This window comes from Camelus bactrianus, chromosome 17 (genome assembly GCF_048773025.1).
Source record: "Camelus bactrianus isolate YW-2024 breed Bactrian camel chromosome 17, ASM4877302v1, whole genome shotgun sequence".
NCBI lineage: Eukaryota > Metazoa > Chordata > Mammalia > Artiodactyla > Camelidae > Camelus > Camelus bactrianus.
In genome coordinates this window covers 3222349-3247852 of record NC_133555.1, presented here as the reverse complement: position 1 = coordinate 3247852, position 25504 = coordinate 3222349, and the positions used below count along the sequence as shown (strand labels likewise).

The following is a 25504-nucleotide window of genomic DNA, read 5'->3' as shown; positions in this document are numbered from 1 at the left end:
TCCAGACTCGGAGCTACGGTACGGCCTCCTCTAACACTGAGGGCTCCCTGGCCCAGCTCCTGCCTGTCTCTTGGTCCTCAGGTTGCATCCCTCTCCCCGCTTCCTCACAGCGCTCCACTCTGGTCTTCTCACTTTCCCTCACACACACCAAACTTGTTCTTGTCTCGAGGTCTTTGCACGTGCCTTGTCCTCTGCCTGACGTCCCCTCCCCCAATCCTTCTTTGTGGCTACTTCATATCGCTCAGGCCTCCTTTAAAGTATCTCCTCCTCAGAACAGCATCCCCGACCATCCACCTAACCGTCCCACTTCCGGGTCACTCTCCATGCTGGGGTTTGGTCAGCATTTTCTATTCGGAACCAGACAGTAAAAATTCTAGTCTTTGCAGGTCAGATGGTCTGAGTCACAATGACAACATCTGTCTTAGCAAGAAAGCAGCTACAGACGATGTGTAAATGAGTCAGCATGTCAGTGTTCCAATAAAACCTTACTTATGGACCCTGTCACTTGAATTTCATGTCATTTCACATCATGAAAAATTCTTCTTTTGACTTTTTTCCTCCCAAGTATTTAAAAACATAAAAACCACTCTTAGCTCAGGGAGGCAATGGGACCAGACGTGGCCCCGGCCGTAGCTGCCAGCCCCTGGTCTGTTCTGACCCATTTCCCCAATTTACTTTCCTCCTAGTCCCCATCACTGTCTAAAATGATTCCAGCTGCTCAGGCTTACCTTCTCTCTTTCCCCACCCCTGGAATTTCAACTCCAGGAGGGAGGGGCCTCGTCTGTCCTGCTCGCTGTTGGTGTCTCCTACCCATCACAGCATCTGACCCACAGAAGCCAGAAGAAATGAGGCCCCAGCTCACCTGGCTGTGACCACGGCCTTGGCTTGGACTTTGAAGGTCTTCTTCTGAGCGGGGCTCACAGGAGCCGACCCAGGCTCTTCTTTCGAAGACTCTTCAATCAAGGACTCAGGTCGGACTGACTGAGATTGTAATAAAAGGATTTCTCCCGAGTATAAACTTAGCTTGTTGCCTCGCTCGGGAATGGGCCCAGATTTTAACCTGGCTTGACTGACTTCCGCCTCTTCCCTTACTGGATATTCGATGGTTAACAGGCCTGCGAGCAGAGACACAGCCGCTGTCACCCACCTTGTGGCCCGGCCCCTGCCCTCCGCCCCTGTGAGGCTGCACATCTCCCTCTCTGGGCCTTCACTCTTGCTGGTTCTGCCGCAGGGCTGCCGCCTCTCGGCATGCGGCACAGTGCTCCGGGCCAGGTGCAGTTAGTGGGTCAGGAAGCGCTGGCTGAATCTAAGAACAAGGCAACCTCATTTCTGTTCTCTCATCAAACCCAGCTTAGATCCCTCCTCCCCCAAGGGCCTGTGTCACTCGGCTCTGTGTCCTTTGTAACACTCAGAATAGACTGGGTACAGAGTGCATCCATGCTGTTCCCCGTGCCTCCATGTTTAAGTCATTTCCATCTACACTCTCTGTTACATCGTATTTATTTGTGTTCTTGTTTGTTTTCCCTACTAGACTGGAGAACTTCTGAGGCCAGGTACCTCTCATTCCTTCATTCACTTACCAAACATTTATTGAAAGCTGGGCACCGGGCATACAGAGATGACCCCATACAGGGTTCCCTGCCTCTGGGAACTCCTAGCAGGGGTGTAGTGGGGCATGGGAAAACAAAGAAATATTCAAATGCTAGATAATAAGATTCATAATGCTATGCGAGCCCAGAGGAGAGTGTGACCTGTTCTGCTAGGAGGTCAGGGAAGGCTTCCTGGAGGAGGCGCCTAGTTGAACTAAGTCTTTAGGGACAAGGAGAAACCCCCCCAGGGAGTCCGCGGTGGGCAGCACAGCCACTCTGGGCCCAGCCAGGGGGTGGCATAGAGTCGGGGGGCGGGAATGTTCCTTTGTCCCCAGGCCCATCAGCAATGAGGAGAGCCCAGACATGGGAGGGGTCCCGAGGCCGCCCACACTGGCCCTGGGGGAGCTCTATGGGCCAACAGGAACAGCCTGGTGAGGGGGCTGCTCATCTCGCTTCTATCGAGAACTTCCACAAGGAGAGAAACAGGGGCTGCAGACGGAGGACGGGCAATGTGGGAGATGGAGCCAGAAGGTGAGCAGGGGTGGGGGTGGGGACAGAGAGAGTGACAGAAAACCAAGGGAGACACCAGGGAAAAAGCAATCACGCAGAGAAATTAAAGACATTAAGACACATGGAGAGTGCTCAGAAGCTGATGCTGGTGGAGGTCGCCTCCTCAGCTGTGTGGCCTCGAGCACGTGTCCCCCCGACTTCTGAGCCTAGCCATCCCATCACCAGTGGGGAGTCCTGCTGCTGTGCCACTGCCCTGGGGTGGTAGAGCTGTCCATGCAGGTGACTTGCAGGTGGCCAAGGATTTGGGAAGCCACTAGGTAGGATTCCAGCCCCCTCTCTGGCTCCTTACCTGCCGCCAACAGGATGGAGTTCATGAAGCGGGACACTGTCTTCTGAAACCGCCTCTTGATCTCCACCAGGGCCCGGCTCATCTTAGACATCTTTTCGTCCATGATGCTGATTCGGCGGGCCAACTGTGGGGAGGCCGAGGGGAAGAGCACTGTCACCTGCCCCACCAGGAACTGTCTGCCCAGCCCAGTGACCACCAGGCTCTGCCCTGGCTCAAGGATGTACCATGTCCTGCCTGGACTCCCCACCTCCCCTCAGCCCAGCGAATCCCTGCACACTGACCCAGCCACCTCTGGTCTTTGCCTGGGACCCCCTCCGCCCTCTCCATGCCACCTGAAGACAGAGGTTAGCCCTTCACAAAGTTATGTGTGTGGGAGCCTGTCTTCCCAACTAGACCCTATGCTCCTGGAGGACAAGGACCAGTTCTCGGTCTCCTTTGTGTCTGCATGCCCATCATACAGAAGGCGCTCAATTAATGCTTGTTGTGTTATGAATAACTGGATGGACAAATGCCTCTCTGGAGCCTTTGCTGCCAGTCTCCCCCTGTTGAGTGCCCCCCAGGATCCCCCTCACCCCTGCTGGCAGCTCTTGGCCGAGAAACTGCCCTGGACCAGGGTTACAGAGACTGACTGGTCCCTGTGGGGCGCCAAGGCCCAGCCCCTGCCTCAGTCAGGGATTACTCCACAGGGCCGTTCTGGCTCCGGGACTCCCTGTCGGACGAGTGAGGCCGCCCTGCAGCTCCATCTCTGCCTCTGCCAAGCAGAGCGAGGCCTAGACTCCAGAGTTAATGGCAGCCGGAGTCTGACTGTTTCTCCAGGAAGCCCTGGCCGACTTCCTCAGCCAGCAGCAGTCACTCTCCATGCTGAATGTGCACATCCGCCTACCCCATCCCTCCCGCCCAGGGTCCTGGTCACTTTTCACTTTCCTTATCCCTAAACTTTGTCAGCCCCTTGAAGGCAGGATCCATGCTGTCTATGGCTCCCACTTCACACAGAGGACGTGCGAAATAATTTTTCTTCTGCAGAACTGAAGACTCAGGTGGAGAGAGTGGGGTGTGCGGTGGACAGACTTCCTGAAGAATGACGTCAGCCCATGTCCCTCTTTGCTCTGCACCAGGACTTGTGTAAAATGCCTCAATTAATAGCAAAGCGCAACCGTCTTTCTTGTTGGCCCCAGTCGCCGCTTCTGGGCTAATTTTATTTATTTATTTGAAATTTATACCCAGGCTTGCTCCCAAAAAGGATCTGAGGCAGCACTGGGCTAATAAAGCATTTAAACTGAGGCATTTCCTCGCTTCCAAAGTGCTGCCTTGATAGAAATATTTAGAGAGGAGCCTGGCCACAGGGCCATAAAAGCTGGGACCGCCATTCTGCCTGTCACTCTGATGGGTGGTTCCTTCCAGGGTGATGGGTGTCTGGGGAAAGCATTTAACAAGTTTCCCGGTGACAGGGAGTGTGAGGGAGAGGGCCACCCTGCCCCCACCCCCACTCCCCTAGACTGCCAGGGGCTTGCTGATGGGGGACAGCCAGCCCCAAACACACACCCCACCCCCGCAGTTGAATGGATTGTGGAAGTGCTGGATAGGGGTGTGGGGAAGCGGGGTGGGCCTGTACATATCACTACACAGACGCGGAGACTGAGGCCCAGTAAGGAAAGGGACTGGCCCACGGCCCGAAGCCCCCTCCTTGCCGAGGCTCTCTGCCTGCCCCCTCACCCAGCAACATTTCTTGGGGGCTCCTGGTAGATCTCATAGTCCAAGAATCTAAGATAAGACAATTCGCTGAGCCTCAGGATCTCATGTAAAAATATTCCAAGATGCTTAATCTGGAAGCTAGCTAAATCCATAATAAATCTGGTATTTCTTCATTTGTTGTTGATCTAGTTAGAAGGCTGTAACTTACAGTTCACCTCCCCGCATTCTAAAACAGAAGAGGTCACGACCTGAACGCTTTTTGACAAGTCAGCCTCTTGGCTCAACCCTGACGACTACTCTCTGGTTTTCAGAAGCCGCCTTCATGTATCTGTCTCTTTATCGCTCTGCTAAGTGCCCCCAGGACGGTTATGCTTTTTGAATTACAATGTTCCTTTTAATACACAACTTTCCAGCCGCCTTCAGCACTGTCAAACTACCTCTGGGAGCTTCCCTGACTGCGGACCCCACCTGCCAGGCCCCCGCCGCCCAGGAGAGGTTTGATGTGAGCTGCGTGGGTAGTTTTAAACGTTCCTGAGGCCACATGAAAAACGTTCTGAGGAGAAGTTAATTCTAATGACATACTTATCTAACCCAATACATCAAAAATATGATTATTGCAACATGCAGTCAAAATAAACGAGTAATAAGAAACATTACACTCGCTTTTCACACCAAGTCTCTGACGCAGGACGTCCACTCACGTACAGCCCATCTCGACCTACAGTTGTCACATTTTGAGTGCCTAATAGCCATCTGCGACCCAGGGGTACCATACCAGACAGCACAGCCCTGCTCTTCTGATCCCAGCTCCCTAGGGCTGCGTTTAGGTAAGGAAATACAAGATGTGAATGACTGAGGGGCTTTCCTAGCCTAAAGGGCACATTTGGGACACGGACTTGGCTGTTCATGGGGTCTTCAACTGCTTACGTCCTGGTCCTCAGCCACGTTCCAAATTTCAGAGATCACCAGAAAAGAGGTTGCCAGAAAAGAAACAAAGCACTACTGCAACGTTATGGGAACAACAGCAAAAATTCTATTACCTATTGCCTTCAATAAGAAAAGCAAATGCACATTTTAAACCAGTCTTAAAAGGTTTTCAAGAAATATAGACTCGTGACTTCCTACATCCCGTGTACTTAGTCACCTAACAATGACTTTCAGAGTCAGCGTATGGAGCCACATTGACAGATGAGTCATTTCAGCCCAGATGGGCTCAAAATCCTGGGGTTGCTCTGCTCTGTGGAGTGATGAGTGCAGGCTGAGTCGCAGGATCCAAGCTTCCCGGGTGCTCTGAGGCCCCTGTAACGAGCATTCTCCCCATGGACCCCCGCAGCTCCCACAGCGCCCCCATCCCCCGGCACAACAGGCCAGTCGAGCCAGATCATGACCTGTGTCGATGGGCTGCCCCTTCCATTAGACTGAGAGAATTTCAGAGACAAGAGGGAGCGAGACTCCTTCATTCCTACGTCGCCAGCAGCCAGCCTGGCACGTGCAGGTGCTGGTACATGTTTGTCAAATTAGCTAAGGAGCTGATGAAGTTGGAATGCTGCTGGAATGAAGGACCAGTGGGAGAAACAGGGGCACCGCCTCCCTCCAGGAGAAGCGCAGCTGTCCTCTGTGTCTTGTTCAGACGACACGGGTCTCCAACAGACGCCTGCCTCCCGTGTCCCCGTGTAAAGGCCAGACATGAGGCCGGCTGCTCCCGGGGGCGCTGTCCGCCCTGCGGGCAGCCAGCCTGCGGCTTACGGTGGCAATGCCCTCACAGTGCAGGGCCCGCCGCTGGGTGACTGTAACGTATCCTCCAAACCTTCTGGGAGGGAAGGGGTGCTACTACTAGTCGCTGGCTGATGGGTGAACACCGGGACTGGCTCCAGGCAGACTGGGGGGTGTGGTCTCCTCGACCCCGCCCCCAAGAGGCCCTCCTCAGTGAGCCAGTCCCATGCAGCGCCTGTGTGTGACACAGGCAGCCGGCGCCACCCCGGAGCCCTGGGCCACCCCAGTCTTATGGTGAACGTCAACTGTCCTCCTCCAGACGATAAACTCCTTGGGCATCAGGGACTCTGTCCCCTTCATCCTCCCCGCCTCTTTCCACAATGCTGACTCTTGACCAGGCACACAGGAGGATCCACAAAGACCCAGTGAACGAAGAACTGGGTTTCCTGCCTCCACTCACCCCCTGAGTAAGTACTTCATGTGAAGCAGTCCTTGTGCTGGGCCCGGGGGCAACAGAAAGCAGTAGGAACCGCAGGGAATTCCCGGTTTAGTAGTGAAGGCTGGCTTGCAGGAAGGCAGTGCTGGGGTGGAGGTGAGTCAGGGCTGGGAGGGCTGGGCAGGGGGAGGGGACTCTACTTGGGACGGGCAGGGGGTGGTGGAGAGGGTCATCAGCACGTGGGCAGTTATCCTGTCCAGCACCACCTCTCCCTCTTCTGGTATCAGCACCACCACTTTCCTTTAGGAATACACTCCTGCCTCATCGTCTGCCCAACTGGTACACGTGGGGCTGATTGCACCCCTCTGCTCCTGGGACGGACATGACACTTGAGCCTGGCCAGTGAGAGCAACACACACTCCTGGCCACAGAGAACGTTTCAGCCGCGGGCAGCAGATAGAGCCAATAATGTTGGTATTGGCACTTCTACTGGAGCACTTAGGAAAGAGAAGCCCTCCTTCTCCGAGGGAGGCTGAAGCTGGTAGATCAGTGAGCCCAGGGGTGCTCATGACCATTTTGTCACCAAAAGGAGAGAAACTCCTTGAGAATAAAGCCAACAAAGAGGAAGGCAGAGCCAAGAGATGGGAAGATCCAATGGAATCATCTGAGGGCCTGGATCTAGCCATTCCTGAAGCTGCCTATCTACAGACTGACTACAGTTTACTGAGCCAGTACAGGCTCTTTCCATGCTTAAGCTAGTCTGCACTGGATTCCGTCACAACTGGAAGACTCTTGGTAGAAGCTTCATGGAGAAGGTGGTACTCAGGGCAGACAGGGAACGGTGAGTAGGAGTCCATAGGTGGAGAATGTGGGGGGCCTTGTACAGGGAAGGGGAGACAGGAACGGCAAAGGCGCTGAGATGCGAAGTGACGACCCATGCTGAGATGCCCTGGGCTCAGGCCGGGGGGCCTGGTCTGCGTGCCTTACCCGCTTATCGTGTGGGATCCCGTGGGGACAGTTGTTGGCTGATACAGGGAGTGTCACTGTCTCGTTCAGGGAGGTGAAGGTGACCGTGATGGAGTCCTGGCCTAGCACCGTCAGCTTCATCTGCTCGTTCACCTGCGGATGGAGAAACCAGGACTCAGCGGACCCCTGCTTCTGTTGTCCCGCCCAGCTCTCCCCGACCCACCACAGAGCACAGAGCCCCTCCTGGCTTGGGGCTGAGGCAGCTGTAAGAGCTTTCTGGTTATTATGTCGGAATTTAACTTTCAAGGAGAAGACCCAGGAATTCCAGTTTCTCTTTGGGGAATTAGCAGAAACAGTAATGACGGCTCCTCACGCTGTCCCTTCACTTTCCAAGTCAAACTTGGAAGCAGCTGTGAAGGAGACATAGGTGACCAAGGGGCGAGTCGGCTTCAGTTCCGGGAGAGCTGGACAGGAATGCAGCGCGGGTAACACTGCCCCGGAGTCTGCCGATGCGCCCACCCAGACACCAGGTCTGCCCAGGAGTCCCGCTCCGCACGCGCAGCACTGCCTTGGCAGGTGGCCAGAACTGCCCCTCTGCCGGTAGTGGGCAGGCGGCAGGAGGGGACCCCGCCATGGCCGAGCACACGTGCTCCACCCCCTCCCCTGCACTCGCCCAGGGTGTCGCCACTCTTCCCCTGAGGAGGTGCCCCCCTTTCTCATCACTTCCAAAAGGGTGGGATTCTCTATGTGGCCGTCCCAGAGAGAAGCCGGGGGAGGGTGAGCAGCCCTTAGAGCCACTCTGTCCTCACTGAGACCTCTGTGGTCGGGGGTGGGTCCCAGTTCTGCCTCCCATGAGCAAGCCCCGGGGCCTCTCTGAAGCTCCCAGTCTTCACTATGGAAGAGCTGAAAGGCTACTCTTAGGTTCAGATGAGATAAAGATCATGGAAGTGGCTGCATAAACCACAAAGGCCCACACCAGCACGGGCAGGTACCGTCAGGACACGGCAGAGCAGCACACACATGGGGCCCCGGCCGGTTCACGTGTGCAGTCACATGCACGGCGGCTCCACCTGAGGGCCTGGGAGCCTGCAGCTCTACGTCTGCCTGGTGGCGCCTCCCCAGTCCTCCCGCCCCTGACCAACGTGCACCCCGGGATCCCTCGGAAACAAGAAAGCACTCTCCACCGCACTCCTTCCATGTCCTTCTACGACTGCACTTAATGGTCTAAAGATCCACACTCCCCACGAAGCCCCTTCCTCATTCTCTGCAGTCTGGATGCTAGTCCCTTCCACACCCTGGCAACGTCTGATCCATGACCATCTTCCTGCCAGGTCTCTGACACCTGCAAACCTGTCCATCACTCTCACCCTACAGAGACACTGCCGCCACTGGTTCTCCTCCTAGAGAGGGGAGACTAGAGCTGTGAGCTGTGGTTGGACAAGACTGCCACCTGCTAGCTGGGCACTTTGAGGCAGGTTGCTTAGCTTCTCTGAGCCTTGGGACAATAACAGAATCTTTCTCCAGGATGCTGAGCAGATCTCACAGATTAAATAAGCAAAGGTTTCACTGTTTCTAATTATCCTGCTCTCTGGGTGGTTTCTTTTCCTCTCCCCAGTGTCCCAAAGATGGTGCTCTACCAACTCAGCCACTGCTCATCTTCCTGGGAGGTCATGAGCCAGGCACAGGTGTCCATCACCCACCATCTCCGACCCTACGTGAGGACCCCCATCACAAGGGCCCAGCGAGATATGCCCACTGAGCAGAATCAGCCCCTCTAAAACCACATGGATCCCTGAGTCTCTCAGAAACTTCTTCATTTCCGCCCAGACACACACCCTCCACGTGGGGTCATCTGTAATTCCCTCCTCTTGTTTATCCCCTGGAGCCCACTTCTGAATGCCACCGACTTCCTTTCCTCAAACAGCCCTTTCAAAACATATTACAACTACCCTCCATGAGGCCCGGCCCGGCTAGTAACCCTTAACTAATCTTTCCACTAGTCCCATCCACTCATCTTCCCCTCTCCAGTCCACCTTCCACACAAACGCTGGACCGAGCATGCCAGCTCTCAACTTAAAAACTAACCAGCTGGTTATACTCCCAATCTAGCTGCATCCGCTCCCAACAGGCTGACCCTCCCATAGAACCTGAAAAAAAATACAGAAAACAACTACCAAAGGCCCAGAAGAGTGAGCAAAAGTAGGCAGATTTTGATGAGCCCAAACTTAAAAGGCCCAGCATAGGATGCCTTTCATTTTTAGTGTTAGCTTGAAGGCAGGCCACAGTCATGGCCAAAACCACCATCTTTCTGGCCCAAAGAACCAAAGGACAGAACGTGGGGCAAACTACAGTCACAGGAAAGGAGAGGATTTCAGAAGGGTCAGAGAACCAGAGCCCCAAGTTCTATAAGTAAACAGTCCACAGCTTGGTCTGATCCCTGAACCACATGTGAGCAGTGCAGACTCAAGGCAGCTTGCTTCTAGGGAAACAAAAAACTGAACTGAGATTTGACTTGCTGCCCACTGTGGGTGAGACAAAGTTGGTGGCATGAGTCTAACCAAGTTCATTGCTTGTTAAAACAGAAATATCAACCCTCTTCAGAGAAATACATTAGGATTCAGAGACTCCAATGTCAGCAATCCAAAGTTACTCAACATGCGAACAATCAGTGAAGTGTGAACAGTTCTCAAAACAACGGATAACCAATCCTGTGTGGTATGTCTCAGGTGCTGAAATTATCAGACAAGGACTTTATAGCAGGTTATTTAACTATACTCAATGAGGCAAAGGAAAATATACTTGTGGTGAAAAAAAAAATAGGAAATCTCAGCAGAGAAACAGAAAAAGTGAAAAAGAACTAAATGGAAATTCTACAGTTGAAAATGTATAAGGGGGGAGGGTACAGCTCAAATGGTAGAGCACGTGCTTAGCATGCACGGGGTCCTGGGTTCAATCCCCAGTACCTCCATTAAAAAATAAACAAATAAACCTAATTACCTCCCCCTGCTCTCCTCCCCACAAAAAAGAAAAGAAAATATGTACCTGGAATTCTAAAATTTCACAGGATTAGCCTTATAGCAGAATAGAAATGACAGAATAAAGTCAGTGAGCTTGGAGATAGATGCAGCTAAACTATCCAATCAGAGAAGTAAACAGAAAAATGCTGAACAATGACAAAAAGAACAGAGCCTCAGGGACCTCTGGGACAGTATTAAAAGGTCTAAAATACATGTAGTTGGAGTGTCAGAGGAAAAGGGAAGAGACTGGAGCACATTTTCCCCCCAAAATAATGGCAGAAGGCTTCCCAAATTTGGTGAAAGATGTAAATTTACAGATTAAAGAAGCTCAGTAAACTGCAAACAATTTATATGAAGACAACGCCATCCAGACACACGGTCAAACTTAGAAAACTAAAGAAAAGAGAGATTCTGAAAGCAGCTAGAGAAAATTAACAGTGGCTTGAATAACTACAGACATCTCATCAGAAGCTACGGAGGACAGACACAATGGAACAGTATCTTTTAAATGCTGGAAGAAAAAGAAATCCAGCCCAGAATTCCATATCCAGCAAAAATATCCTTTCATAAAGACATTTTTCACATGAAAGAAAACAGAGCATGTTTTTGCCAGCACATAGGCATTTCAAGAAATGCTAAAGGAAGCTCTTCAGGCTGAAGAGACATGACACCAGAGGGAAACTGGGATTTTCAGAGAGGAATGAAAAATGCTGGCAACAGTAAATATCTGGGCAAAAGCAAACTGGTCACTGCAGCCTCCAAGACAGCATGCAAACCCCTCAGCCTGCCATCCGATGCCTCCGCCCCACGACACGTGCAGCTCTCGCCTTCTTTTACTTCATGAGAAGCACTTGTGAACTTCTAATGATGCCATCTGAGTCCCAACTCCCAGCCTTCACAGACGCGACCACGCTACCCAGAGCGCTCTCCTTGCTTCCCTGCAGCTGCAGGAAATCTCACGCACACACACTCATGAACAACTCAGGGGCCACTTTGTCTTCCAGGCCACGCCTGATGGCACCAGCCCCTACCGTGCATTTCTGCGTATAGCTCCCGAGAACAGGACAATGTACAGTGCAACACACTGCCAGGGCACGTTAGTGATGTCAGAGCACCCTCATCGCCATTGTTTCATTTAGTTCTCACAAAAGCAGCGCGAGGCAGGAGGGAGGTTCGGGTGACCCACCTAGGACTGATGAGGCATCAGGACTCAGAGAAGCTGAGTCCCTTTCACAAGGCTGCACAGCCAGGGTTTAGCAGAGCTGGCACTAGTACCTGGCTCCTCAGATTCTCATCCCAGTTCTCTGTCCACTAGGCAACACCGACATGTAATACATGGTGCCTGCCTGCAACCTATTCATAATATTTTTGGATTGTAAACTTTTTATACAACTACCAACAGGTAAATATTAAAACAACAATGGAATACACCCTGGATTGGGGATCTTGGACCTGGTCAAGCAGCAGAAAGACTTGTGAAAACCGCAAAATCCAGAACCCGTAACAGACGAATTGAATCAGAATCCCCAGACGCTGTGCCTGGGGTCTGTGTCGCTGTTAAAGTCCCACAGGTGATTCTGATATGCAGCCACCAAGGAGAACCTCTTCATCTCATGACTAATTGTCAGATGACTGACATCTGTCATTTCAGGCTGGATTATGTTTTAATCCAGACAGCGGGCACTGGGAGAAGAGAGAAATAGATGCGGGCTGGAGTGCCATGAGGACGGGAAGTCTGAGCAGGGCTTTGAGGAGGGAAAATCTGGCTTGGCAGAGAGCGAAGATGTATTTCAGGCCAGCGGGGCAGGGAGGGCGAGACATGTTCAAGGGACTGAATGTTTCTGAGCAGAGGTATGATCTACAGGAATCGTGATACAGGAATGGGAATCCAGTGGCCGGCGTAGAGGATTACTGGAAGGGCACGGGATAGGAGGCTTGAGCCCCGCCATCAACTCCAAGGGTGCTTCTGCCCAGAGTGCTTACCTTGGGTGGAGTTTATGTTCTGTGATCTTTCTCTGAATCCCAGCCCTATGAGCTTCTTCCTCTCTCTCAGCCCTTATCCTTCTCTACCACATGTTCTTACTATTCCCCTAATCTTTTGAGTTCCCTGAGGGGTCCTGTTTAACTTTCTATCCCCTAGATTGGTGATTTTCAGCACAAGGTGATTTTGCCCCACAATGTCTGGAGATATTTCTAGTTTTCACAGCTGGGAGGGGGCACTACTGGCCTCGAGGGGGATACTGGTAAATATCCTACAGTGCACAGTTATAACGAAGAGTTCTCCATCCCAAAGCGCCAGGAGTTCCCGGGATGAGAAACTCTGTCTTCGGTAAAGTGACAAGCACCCTCAACTGCTTTATTAGTAAATTAAGTGTATTCAGTTATTATTTATTATTACTAATTCAACATAAATTTATTATTTAATAAACCTTCGATGAATAGCTGAATAACCAAATCAATGAAAAAAGAGTTTGTGTCTATCAGCTACCTTTGACTCCCAGATTTTTTGATTTCACGGACGGTAAAGTTGTAAAAACAAAAACTGGGGAGACCAATATAGAACTACTAACTTTTCTTATTGTCACATACAAGCATTAAAAATAAAACTACCAACTATTGTAACAGTTACTTCCTAAAATAAAGGACACTGAACTATAAAAATGTAATATTCACAATAAAAGTAAAATAGGAAGGATACTACCCAGAGAGGTCAGTATGGCAGCTGACAGCTGCTGTAGGCTGGTGAAAAGTCCACTTCAGCCAGCTCTGGACCACTGCCCACCAACCTGGGGACCTCCGAATGAGATTACAGGAACCCTGGGGCCAGGGCGCCCATCTTAGCAGGCAGCCCTCGGCGCTCAGCGCTGTGCAGCCCAGGGAAGCCCCCAAGCCAGCCCCGCCTCTGCTGCCCTCCCCTACCTTGTATTCCAGGGACAGCAAGGTCTCTGTCTTAGAGCTCCAGCTCCACTTGTGGACAACGTAGCCCTGGTAGTCGTTGGTGGTCCCACCTTCCTCATCCAAGACCAAGACGTATGGGCAGCTAGGAGAGGCACAGAGATGAGGCGCTGCCCCGCAAGGAAGCCCTCATCACCGCAGGCCCCAGGCAGGCAGGGCTCTGAGACTCTGCCCTCGCTGGAAGAACGGTGGACTCCTGCAGGCAGCCCGGCTTCCCCTGCCTCATATGGTCTGAGGCCCCTTCACACCTGCTGGCGCGGCCTGGGGAGTCTGTTGGGAAGGACAGATCTCAGGGAGATGGTGGAGGCTCAGGAGAAGCCCAAGGGGAACAGAAATGGAGTGTGTGCCTGTAGTCCAGGAGCCTGAGTATAGAAGACCTCAGGCACCAAAGTGGGAAATGGAACGTGCACAGCATGAGAGTCACGGCTTCACGGACAGTTCCTTATGAAAACCAGACAAAATCAGTATCTGGCTGCCAAGAGCGTGTGCTTCTCTTAAAAGACCTCACAGAAGTAGCGCCTATGGCCTCTCCTTCGCTGCTTCCTGGTATAAAACTCTCCTCTCCCCTAAAGAATTCCTCCATGAATCTAGTCAACAATCAAGACGGTCTCAGCGCCCTGGGGGCACAAGTGGAGCAGGGCCTGGGGGGTCTCCCTTCTCACCGGCCGTGGCACGGAGCCATGGGTGAGGGCCTTGGAGCAGCTGTCCCTGCAGGCACGGCTTGGCCCTGCCTCACTGCCTTCCTAGACCTCTGGACACTGCCCAGTCCCTCCTTTCCCCAGGAGCCCCTACTTTCCACCTCAGCGCCCCCACCCTGTCACCCCTAGAGACACTTCCACGGGGCCAAGATCCCCCAGCCCACTCACCGGGACTTCAGGTTGTAGTGAACGCAGCCCTGGCCTTCAGCATTGAACATGGCCAGGAAGGAGAAGCTGGGCGTGTCGTTAAAGAGGCAGGTGATGGCTCTCCCTCTGCAGCACGTGGGGATCTGACACATGGCGATGTTCCCGGACGGATAGCTGGCAGGATGGGTAAGCAGAACTAACAGAAAATTCTCCAGGCTCTGCGCTCAGGTGCCTTGTGGAAAGCAAGTCTGCACATCCAAGTGTTTTAGCTGTTTGGTGCATCATTCCCAGCCTTCAAGACCCTCCCTGCACTTTGTACAGGTAGCAACTTCAAAAGCCCATCCATCTGTGGTCAATTTATTTTCAACAACGGCGCCGAGACCATTCAATGGGGGAAAGAATACTCTCTTCAACAAATAGTGCTGGGACAACTGGGTACCACATGCGAAAGAATGAAGCCAGAACCTTGTCTCACATACCGTGTGCAAAAATCAACTCAGAAATGGATCAGAGATCTAAATGTAAGAGGCATAACTATAAAATTCTTAGAAGAAAACATAGGGGTAAGCAGTAGTTTGTCAGACATGAAGCCCAAAACACAAGGAACAAATAAAAAAATAGAAAAATTGGACTTCATCAAAATTTAAAACTTTTGTACATCAAAGGATGCTAACATGAGTGTGAAAAGACACCTCACAGTATAGGACAAAACCCTGCAAATCATGTGTCTGATAAGGGCCTAGTATTCACGGTGTATAAAGAACCCTAACAACTCAGCAAGAAGAAGACAAACGACGGGCAAAGGACTTGAATACACATTTCTACAAAGAAGATTCACAGAGATGACATATGAAGATGTTCCAGGTCATTAGCTATTAGGACAGTGCAAGTCAAAACCATGACAAGATGGTCCCTTCACACCCACAACAATGGCTGGAATTAAAAAACTGGAAAACATCAAGTATGGTCAAGGATGTGGAGACACTGCAGCCCTCGCCGACTGCTGGGGGAACGCAGAACGGCGCGGCCACTGGGGGAACCATTTTGGAGGTTCCCCAGTAAGTTAAACACAGAATTCTCATCTGGCCCAGTAACTCCACTCTCAGGTAGAGACCCAAAAGAACCAAAAACAACGTGCAAATAAGGACTTCTACAGGGATGCTCACGGCAGCATTATTCACAACAGCCAAACGACGGGAACAACCTAATGCCCATAAATGAAAGGACAGATTTTAAAAGCGGCATGTCCATACAATAGAATATTAGCCAGCCACAAAAAGGAAGGAAATTCTGACACGTGAGACAACGTGTACGAATTCTGAACACACTAAGTGAAAGAAGCCAGGCACAAAAGGCCACGTGTCGTAAGAGCCCACTTATACGAGATGTCCCAAACAGGCAAATCCACGGAGACAGAAGGCAGCCTGGGAGCCGCCAGGGAGGGCCGGGTTAGGGGGAATGAAAGTGGGTGTAGGGTTTCCTTTTTGGGGTGAAAAAACGTTCCAGAGCTCAATAAAGCTGTTGGTTGTACAACGCCGTAAATGTTTTAAATGCCACTAAACTGTACACATTAAAAGCATTAACTTTACGTCCTATGAATTTCACCCCAATCAAAAAACAAAAGGAATGAACTACTGATGCATATACTGCAACACTGGAAGAAACTTGAAAACATTCTGCTCAGTGAAAGCAGCCAGAAACACAAGGCCGCACATGGTATGTGATTCCACGTCTATGAAACGTCTGTGAGAGGCGAAGGCAGAGACAGAAAGCAGGTGAGCAGAGGCCAGGGACTGGGGGGACAGGAAGTGGGGAGTGACCGCTTCAGAGGTACGGGTCTTCTTCTGGGGTGATGAAAAAGTGCTGGAAACCAGGCAGTGGTGATGGCTGTACAGCACTGTGAACGCACCAAATGCCACAGAACCGCACACTTCAATATGCTTGAAACGGAGACTGTGACGTGCATTTTACCGCATCTATAAAGACATGCAGCTCACACAGTGGTTCTGAGTGCTCAGCAAAGCCCTAAAGGGACAGTGCTGAGCACAGTAAGGGGCAGGGGGGATTACAGCTTGCTTTCAATACGATGAGTTTGTACCTTTGCACGAAAAGAGGCCTTGAAGGAAGTCTGAGGGCAGAATCGATGACTGAGGGGAGAGAGCCAAGGAGATGCAGATGCCAAGCGCCCAAATGAAAGGAACGTTGGGCCGGTTCCGGGGTCTGACACCGGCCAGTGCAGACCTGCCAGGGCTGGGAGCTCTCTGGCATTCCTGGGGCAGGTACATAATTTCTACCCGAGAGCGTCGCCCAGCAGTCTCCGTGAAGACAGAATAGCTGCTGGGCGCAGGGCTCTGTGGAAGCCAGGAGGGACGGAAGTGTCTCCCAAACACCATCTCTCCTCCAGAGGGGCCAACAGCTGTGCGTGTGTTTCGGCCATTTGAACACAGTAACACAGACTCTGCCCTTCAAGATCACTGTGTCCGACTTCCTCATCTTATAATAGGGAGAAGTGAGGCCCAGACAGATGGAGTGACCTGTGCAGGGTCACCAAGAACTGGGTGTAGCGTCCAGGCCCCCCAGGACTCACAAAGCAGAAATACACTAATGGCCAGGATGCGATGATCCTGGGGTCGGAGTCAAGCACACCGGCATCACGACAGCCTGCAGGCTTGGGTGGTCCCACCAGGGATTCCGAGGCAGGTGACAGAGCACGGGTCCCGGGAGGCCGGGCTGCTGCGCCCCGACGGCGCACCAGTCCACCTCGCCTGGCCCTGCGGTAGCAACCTAACTCACAGGCACGGCTCCGTGACCGGCTCAGGGGTACTCTCACCCAATTCAGTGTGCAGCCAGGAAAGGGGGGTGGGGGTCCCATGACCCCTGGAGTGGCAGCTGCTTTGGACGGAGTGTGCTGAGCACCACACTCAGGGCGCTGGAGGCCGGGCTGAGCGAGCGGGATGAATGCATTCATTTATGGTCAGAGAAACAAGGGAACTCCTTTGACAGGCACTGCAGATCTGAATTCCCAGTTCAGTGGAGAGGAGGCCAAAGGAAGCACGGGGGCCGCCCCCAGTAGACCTGCTGGGCAGCCTGAGACAGCTCAGAGGGCCACCCTCTCCTCCAGGGGTCAGGGGCCCTGCCTGCTTCGTGCTGTTTTTAGTAAAATGAGGTCCCCTCCAGTTCTCTGCAGGAGGAAATAATCCTGAAAGGCATAAAAAGGGTGCTGGCAAGAGGGCCCTCAACGGAAGTGATGAGGCCCTTGGGCCCAGGCCTGGCTCTGCCATCAAATTCCTTCCGTGACATCGAGACCCTCTGGGTCTCGGTTTCCCTGATCCTATGACGAAGGGACAGGAACGAATGGCTTAGTGTCTCTTTGCATCTCGTCCCCTTAGGCTGCAGAGCTAGGAGTGAGCACTTTGCCCTCTCTCGCCTCAGAGCCTTGCTGCCAAATGGGCTGTGCATCTGGGGTCTGGGCCGGCTCTGGAGCATGCTGGGGAGCGGGCAACAGAACCCCGCAAGGGGCACACTGGTCCAAGGTGACTTCCTGACCCACTGCTTCTCACCCGGCCTCTCCAAAGGGAGCCCTTTCTTGCCCCGTCACCACCCCCATTTGAACTCCTTTCCCTCATTTCAGAAGAAAGCAATCAAATTAAAGTTCCTCCCTCTGAGACATAAATGCTACATTCATTCCATTCCATTAATCCATCACGCATAATACTCGATAAACATCTATGAATGAAGAAAGCACTCTGACTCCATTTGCTCTAAAACATGCGTAACTCTCAGGCTCCACCCTCCAAAGAGGAACTGCATGTTAGAAATCTTAGTTTTCCTAAGTGAAGAGTTCTGAAATCCAGGTCCACAGGCAAGCTCTGGAGGTCTGCAGACCCCTGCCATCCAGGTAACATTTTACTTGCGCATGAACCAGGGCATATGTCTGGGGAGAGGGGCTACAGCTCTCGCCAGATTCTCAAAGAGAAAATGTGCCACTCGCATACCCGAGACTGGGACCCAGCTGCCCACACGCTCATGAACACAGACGTCAGCTGCAGAGCAAGCCAGGTGCAGGCCAGGCGGGGTGTTTGGGGTTCAGGTTAGACTCCAAATACATGGACCTCCTGGGCAGAGTATGCAAGAACTACAGGGCTTGACCACTGAGCCAGGGACAGAAGACGAAGACTGCCGGGGATCTAGGGCCTCCTACCCGCCTTCTCTCGGCTGGAGAGGAATCGCTCCGTGTCTTCAACCTCTTCTGGTCTGGGAGAGGCTCGAAGGCAGAGTCGGCTGCTCACCGCAGCCTGACCTGACATGCGCTCACAGACAGTGGGGTTTGCTATGTTCTGGTTGATCTGGACTGAATTTGAGGCTTGAACCTTGGAACTTCTTCCTCTGACCCTCCTGAGTCTGACCTGGACAAACTCTCACTACCCTGGAGGACCCGTCACCAGTCTTCACTGATCAACTGAAAAGCCAAAGTAAACACTCAGGCTTTTTCTTTCAAGCCCTGGAGTTCTCTGGGCTGAGCTGCTGGGAGAAAGGGCAGCAGCAAATAAAAGGATACTACACGAAGGAGGAGCCGTCGTAGAAGGAGTAGTGCAGCTTGATGGGCTTCTTGGGGCCCTTCCACTCCTGAGAGCGCCGGCCCGAGTGCAGGTGGTGGGCGGGGGGCTGCTGGGGGCTGGGGGTGGGGGGCTGAGCACCCGCGGGGTGCGGGTGCTGGGAGCTCGGGTTCTGAGCATCCCCTCTGGGGTTCGACGCTAGATGAGAGGGTATCTTGGTCCTGTAGTTGCGTAAGACCATGGGGTAGAAGACATTACTCCCCTTCCACGAGATCTTTTCAGCTTCTCTGAAGGGAAGGAGACCAACAAATCCTCCAGCTGATTGGCTACAGCCCCTCCCTAGCTCCTAAGACTCCATCCCACTTCCTGATCCCCAAGTGCCTGTCCCCACCCCAACCCCTCGTCCTCAAAGCAGTGCTTTAAGGAAGAACTGGGAGGGTCCCCATGCCCCTGTGAGACCAGCCCTGGCCTGACCTCCACCTTCTGCACCCGGGTGGGGACCCATGGGGTGGGACTGTGTGCAGAAGTGGGTGGGGGAGCTGGGGTCTTTGATCACTCCCCCAATCCTGAAGTTACAAAGGAAGAGAGCTTCCTTCCAGAATGTCACAGTAAGGGACAAACAGGGTGGCTGTCCTCTACCTATGTTCTACAGCTGAGGGTCACTCAGTGGCCTGGTAGTCCCAGAACACACATATGGCTTAGATGTGACTAGGTCTGAAATCATTTATGGCCCATGGCTTGGGCCTTTGGGGAAATGCAGGCTTGCTTCTAGGACTAGTGGGACCCACAAAATCATAAGTATCATTAATCATCCATGTCAAGGCTTTTTGTTTGTTTTGAGAGGTGTTTCTTTTTTCTTAGGAGGACATCTGACAAATTATGTTGAGAAATAAATATTCTTAGCTGTCAGGCTGTATAAACTGTGAGAAGCCACACAAAGGGGTCTCCCTGGTGAGGAGGCAAAGGGCATGGGCCCGGGGCCAGGCCCACCGAGCCGTGGGATCTCAGGCCATGCCCAACCCACCTGCTCGGGTACCCCAGATACCTCATCTGCAGAATGGGCACAAACCCACCTTCCTCGTAAGGTCACAGCACGACAGAAAAGGACTACTGAGTGGGGACGGCTGGGGACATGTGTGTGAGGGATGGCCAACACCCCACCACTGTTGCTGGGGGCACTGGGTAGCTGACAGGCCCTGGCACCCCGCCCAGGCACATCTGAGATCCCCTCACGCCCACGGCTGTGCCCTCTTCTCTCATCTGCCCCCAGCCCTTAAGGTGCTCACATAAGGCGACACAACTCCTGCAGCTTCTCCCGGGCTTCGGGGCAGGGGTCGCTGAGCTCGACAATGTCAGAGGCAGAGGGTCCTGTCCCGCGTTGTAGGGATGTGAGGCCTACTTCTTCCATGTTCTTGAATTTGCCTGCAGTTGGAGAGGAAGAGGTTGGGGAGGGGTTTTAGAAGATGGTTTCTCAAGACGTCGTGTTCACCTGGGGTGAGGGGTTGGGGTGAGCAGGAGGGCAGCATCCCCTGAGACTCAGAATAGTCAAGGGAATCGTCCACGCCTCCAGGCAGGCCACTTGTAGAACAGAGATGTCATCCTGTGAGTCAACCGAGCGTGTGTCAGGAGCACCCATGCAGAGGGATGAATCCAGTCCTGCTTCCCCAAGGGCGCCTGGCTCTGCGCAGGGAGGGCACACACGTGGCTGCCGTGGATGTGGAAGGCATTCCCTTCTGATACTTCTGACCAAAGACAAGAGTCTCAATTCCGTCTCAATGGCGTCAACACTTCTCTGATGCTGGCTTGCCCCGGCCTGCTGCAGAGGGCAGGGGGTGTCAATGGAGACTTGCGATGTTTGGGGGTTTGTGTGTGTGTTAAAATACATGTATCAAAAATTTAGCAACTTGTAATTTTAAGAGTCCAGTTCAGTGGTATTAAATTAAAAAGCAATTGTTGTGCACCCATTGTCATCATCTATTCCCATAACTCTTCATCTTTTAAAATTACAACTCTAACAATAACTCCTCCTCACAAAGTCCTTGGCAACTGCCAATCTACTTTCTGCCTTTATGGCTTTGAATACTCTAAGTACCTTGTATAAGTGGAATCAAACAGTATTCATCTTTTTGTGACTTGGTTTGTTTCATGTAGTATATCCTCCCAAGGTTCACCCACGTTACCACATCTTGCAGAATTCCCTTCCTTTTTAAGGCTGAATCATATTCCACTGCATGTAAAGGCCACATTTTCTTTATCCATCATCTATTGATGGGCACTTGAGTTGCTTCCATGTTGTAGCTGCTGTGAATAATGCTGCTATGAACACTGTATAAATATCTCTTTGAGACTCGGTTTCTAATTCTTCAGGGTATATGCCCAGAAGTGAAGTCACTGGATTGGATGGTAATTCCATGTTTAGTTTTTGAGGAACTGCCACACTGTTTTCCACAGTAAACGTGGCTGAACCATTTACACTCCCACCAACAGTGCACAAGGTTTCCAACACTTTCACCAATACTTGCTTTCCTTTTTTTTTTTCCAGTAATAATCATCCTATTGGGGGTGAGGTAGTATCTCACTGCAGTTTTGGTTTCCATTTCCCCACTGGTTAGTGATACTGAGCATCTCGGAATGTGTTTATGGTCCACCTGTAGATCTTCTTTGGAGAAGTGTCTATTCAAGCCCTTTGCCCATTTTTGAATTTTTTTGCCCTTGAGTATTAGAAGTTCTCTACATGTTCTGGATATTAATCCCTCATCAGATATATGATTTGCAAATATTTCTGCCATTCTGTGGACTGCCTTTTTACTCTGTTGATAGTGTCTTTTATGCACAAAGTTTAAACGTTTTCATGAAGCAGAATTTGTCTATTTTTTTTCTTTCTTGACCTTTGGTGTCATATCCATGAAATCACTGCCAAATCCAACGTCATGACACTTTTGTCCTGTTTTCTTGTAAGAGTTTTATTGTTTTAGGTCTTACATTTAGGTCCTTGATCCACTTTGAGTTAATTTTTTATATGGTGTTAGGTAAGGGTCCAACTTCATCCTTTTGCATGTGGATATCCAGTTTTCCCAGCACTATTTGTTGAAAAGACTATCCTTTCCCCATTGAAAGGTCTTGGAACCCTGTCAAAAATCATTTGATCATGTATGTAAAGATTTATTTCTAGGCTCTCTATTCTATTCCATTGGTCTATGTATCTGTCATTATGCCAATACCACATTGGTTTGATTACTGTAAGTTGGTAGTAAGTTTTGAAATCAAGAGGTGTGTGTCCAACAGTTCTGTTGTTTTTTTTCAAGAATGTTTTGGCTATCTGGGGGCTCCTGAAGATTCCATATGAATTTTAGGATCAGTTTTTCTATTTCTTCAAAAAACATCATTGGGATATTGATAGCAGTTGCACTGAATCTTAGACCACTCAGGTTACTATTGACATTTTAACAATATTAAAGCTTCCGATTCATGAACATGGAATGTGTTTCCATTTATTTGTGTCTTCTTTAATTTCTTTCATCAATGTTTTGTAGTTTTCATTGTACAAGTCTTTCACCTCTTTGGATCATTCCTAAGTGTTTTATTCTTTTGTTACTATTGTAAATGGAACTGTTTCCATAATTCCCTTTTCAGACTGTTCACTGTTCACGTATAGAAATGCAACTGATTTTTGTGTTGACTTTGTAGTCATTTATTAGTTCTAACAGTTTCTTTTGTGCAGAATATTTAGTGTTTTCTCCATATAAGATCATATCATCTGCAAGCAGAGATAATTTTAATTCTCTCTTTCCAATTTGGATTCTTCTATTTATTTTTCTTGCCTAATTGCTCTGGTTAGAACTTCCTGTAATACAGTGAACAGAAGTGATGAGAGTGAGCATCCTTGCTTTGTTCCTGATCTTAGAGGGAAAGCTTTCAATCTTTGACCATGGAATGTGATGTTTGCTGTGGGGTTTACACGTATGACTTCTACCATGTGAAAGTAGTTTCCTTCCATTCCTAGTTTATTGTTTTTATCGTGAAAGGGAGTTTTGTCAAATGCTTTTTCTGCATCCATTGAGACCATGTGAATTTTTCCCCTTTATATTGCTAATGTGGTGTGTATGTTGAACCATGCGTGCATTCCAGGAATAAATCCCACTTGGTGTCATGTTGTATAATACTTTTAATATGTTGCTGAATTCTGTTTGCTAATATTTTGCTAAGGATTTTTTAATCGATATTCATCAAGCATACAGGTCTGCAATTTTTCCCATGTCTGTCTGGCTCCAGTATCAGGGCAGTAGTGCGTTGGGAAGTGTTCCCTCTTCAATCTTAGGGAAATTTTTTAGAATGACTGGCGTTGGTTCTTCTTAAAATGTTTGGTAGAATTCATCGCTGAAGTTATCAGGTCCAGAGATTTTTCTTTTTGGGAGATTTTTTGATTATTGATTCAATATCTAACTATTTATAGATCTGTTCAAATTTTCTGTTTCTTCATGATTTAGTCTAAGTAGGTTTTGTGTTTTGGGAATCTGTCCACTTCATGTAGGTCTCCAACTTGTTGGCATATAATTGTTAATAGTACTCTCTGTTAATCCTTTTTGCTTCTGTAGAATCAGTAGTTTTTCACTTCCGATTTTAGCAATTTGAGTCTTCTTTCTTTCTAGTGCATCTAGCTAAAGATTTGTCAATTGTGTTTTTGAAGAATCTTTTCAAAGAATCAACTTCATTGATTTTTCTCTGTTGATTTTCTACTGTTTAGTTTATCTCTGTTCTAATATTTATTATTTCCTTCCTCCTCTAGCCTGGGGTTTAGTTATTCTTTTCTAGATCCTTAAGTTGTAAAGTTAGGTTGTTTACTTGAGATCTTTCCTGCCTTTTAATATAAGCATTTATAACTATAAATTTCCCCCTTAGCAGTGTTTTCACTGCATCCCATAAGTTTTGGTATGTTATGTTTTCATTTTCATTTGTCACTAGTTATTTTCTAGTTTCCCTTGTGATTTCTTCTTTGGTCCAGTGGTTGTTTAAGTGTGTGTTGTCTAATTTCCACAATTTTGTAAATGTTCCAGTTTCCCTTCTGTTATTGATTCCTAACTTCATCCCACTGTGGTTGGAGAAGATACTTTGTATGATATCTATCTCTTTTAACACACTGAGACTTAACTTTGGCCTAAAGTATGACCTATCCTAGAAAATGTCCATGTGCACTTGAGAAGAATGTGCATTCTGTTTTTGCTGTTTTGTTTGGGTTCTGCAAATGTCTGTTAGATCTAGTTGATTAATTGTGTTGTTTGACTCTTTACTTCCTTGTTTCTGCCTGTTGTTCTATCCATTATTGTGAGTGGGTTATTGATGTCTCCAACTATGATTGTAGAACTCATCCATTTCTGTCCTCAGTTTGTCAGTTTTTGCTTCATATATTTCAATGGTCTATCATTAGGTGATAAATGTTTATAATTGTTATATCTTCTTGCTGTATTGAAACTTTTATAAATATAGAATGCCTTTCTTTGTCTCTTGTAAACTTTTCTGACTTAAAGTCTATTTTATCTGAGTGTGAATCTAAGCATAGTAATAGCCACCCCTGCTCTCTTTTGGTTACTATTTGCATGAAATATCTTTTTCCATATTTTCACATTCAAACCCACTTGTGTCTTTGGATCTCAAGTGAGTCTCTTGTAGACAGCATGTAGTTGGATCATGAGTTTCTGTCCATTCTGGCAATCTGTCCTTTGATTGGAAAATTTAACCCATTTACATTTAAAGGGATGACTGACAGGGAGAGAGTGGCTTCTGTCGTTGTGTTTGTTTTCTATATGCTTTACTACAGTTTTTTGTCCTTCATAGCTTGCATTACTTTCTTCATTTCTGTTTATTTGATTTTTATAGTGAAATTTAAAAATTTCTCTCTCATTTCCTTTTCTAAATATTGTAAAGTTATTTTCTTTGTAGTTCCCATGGGGATTACACTTAACATTCTAAGGTTGTAACACTCTAATCTGAATTTTTACCATCTTAATGTCAATAAAATTACATCTTTTTACATTGCATGTCCCAAAACATAAATTAATCATTCTTTTCTTTAAAGTTTTTTTTTTGGGGGGGGAACATAATTAGGTTTATTTATTCATTTATTTTTAGAGGAGGTACTGGGGATTGAACCCAGGACCTCATGCATGTTAAGCATGCGCTCTACCACCTGAGCTATACTTTCCCCCTGATAATTCTTTTAAACACACTAGTCTTTCAAATCATGTAGAAAATAAGATTTGGAGTTACAAACCAAAGTTAACAGTAATACTGGATTTTACACAAATAATTTTTAAAAAATATATTAATCTCTTAAATCACATAGGAAAACAAAAAGTGCAATTACAAACGACTGTTACAGTAATACTAGCTTTTATAATTTCCCATTATTACCTTTATTGAGATCTTTATTTCTCCAGTGTCCTCGTATCTTGTCATTTCACCTTGCAAGTCTCCCTGAGTCCTTGAAGACTTTCCTGCAGTACACATTTAGTGGTCATGAACTCCCTCAGGTTTTGTCCATCAGGGAATGTCTTAATGTTGCCCTCATTTCTGAAGGACAGTTTTCCTGGATTCAGGATTCTTGGCTGACAGGTTTTTTCTTTAAGCATTTTGAATATATTGGCCCTGTGCCTTGTATCCTCCAAGTTCTGATGAGAAATCTGCTGGTGATCTTATTGAGGCTCCCTGTATGTGATGATTCACTTCTGTCTTGCTGCTTTCCAGGTTCTCTTTTTGTCTTTTGAAAGTCTGATTACATATGTCTTAGTGTGGGTTTTTTGAGTTCATCTGAGCTTCTCTGATGTTTATGTCTTTCATCAAATTTGGGAAGTTTTCAGTCATCATTTCTTTAAATATTTT

General features: G+C 49.2%; 1 protein-coding gene and 1 non-coding gene across 2 annotated transcripts in view; both read right to left on the bottom strand.

The window, feature by feature from the left end:
* Positions 1 to 25504, bottom strand: part of C17H3orf20 (chromosome 17 C3orf20 homolog) — a 64052-nt gene that overhangs the window by 26845 nt on the left and 11703 nt on the right. The window contains exons 5-11 of the mRNA XM_074344267.1: positions 19915 to 20050; positions 18631 to 18915; positions 14094 to 14246; positions 13192 to 13312; positions 7277 to 7408; positions 2449 to 2572; positions 863 to 1115 (exon numbers count right to left, since the gene is read on the bottom strand). Of these exons, the coding sequence (XP_074200368.1) occupies positions 863 to 1115; positions 2449 to 2572; positions 7277 to 7408; positions 13192 to 13312; positions 14094 to 14246; positions 18631 to 18915; positions 19915 to 20050 (1204 nt within the window). The remainder of the gene's footprint in view (positions 1 to 862; positions 1116 to 2448; positions 2573 to 7276; positions 7409 to 13191; positions 13313 to 14093; positions 14247 to 18630; positions 18916 to 19914; positions 20051 to 25504) is intronic.
* Positions 24755 to 24828, bottom strand: TRNAV-AAC (transfer RNA valine (anticodon AAC)). Its single transcript has one exon. It is a non-coding gene; the product is annotated as a tRNA-Val (tRNA).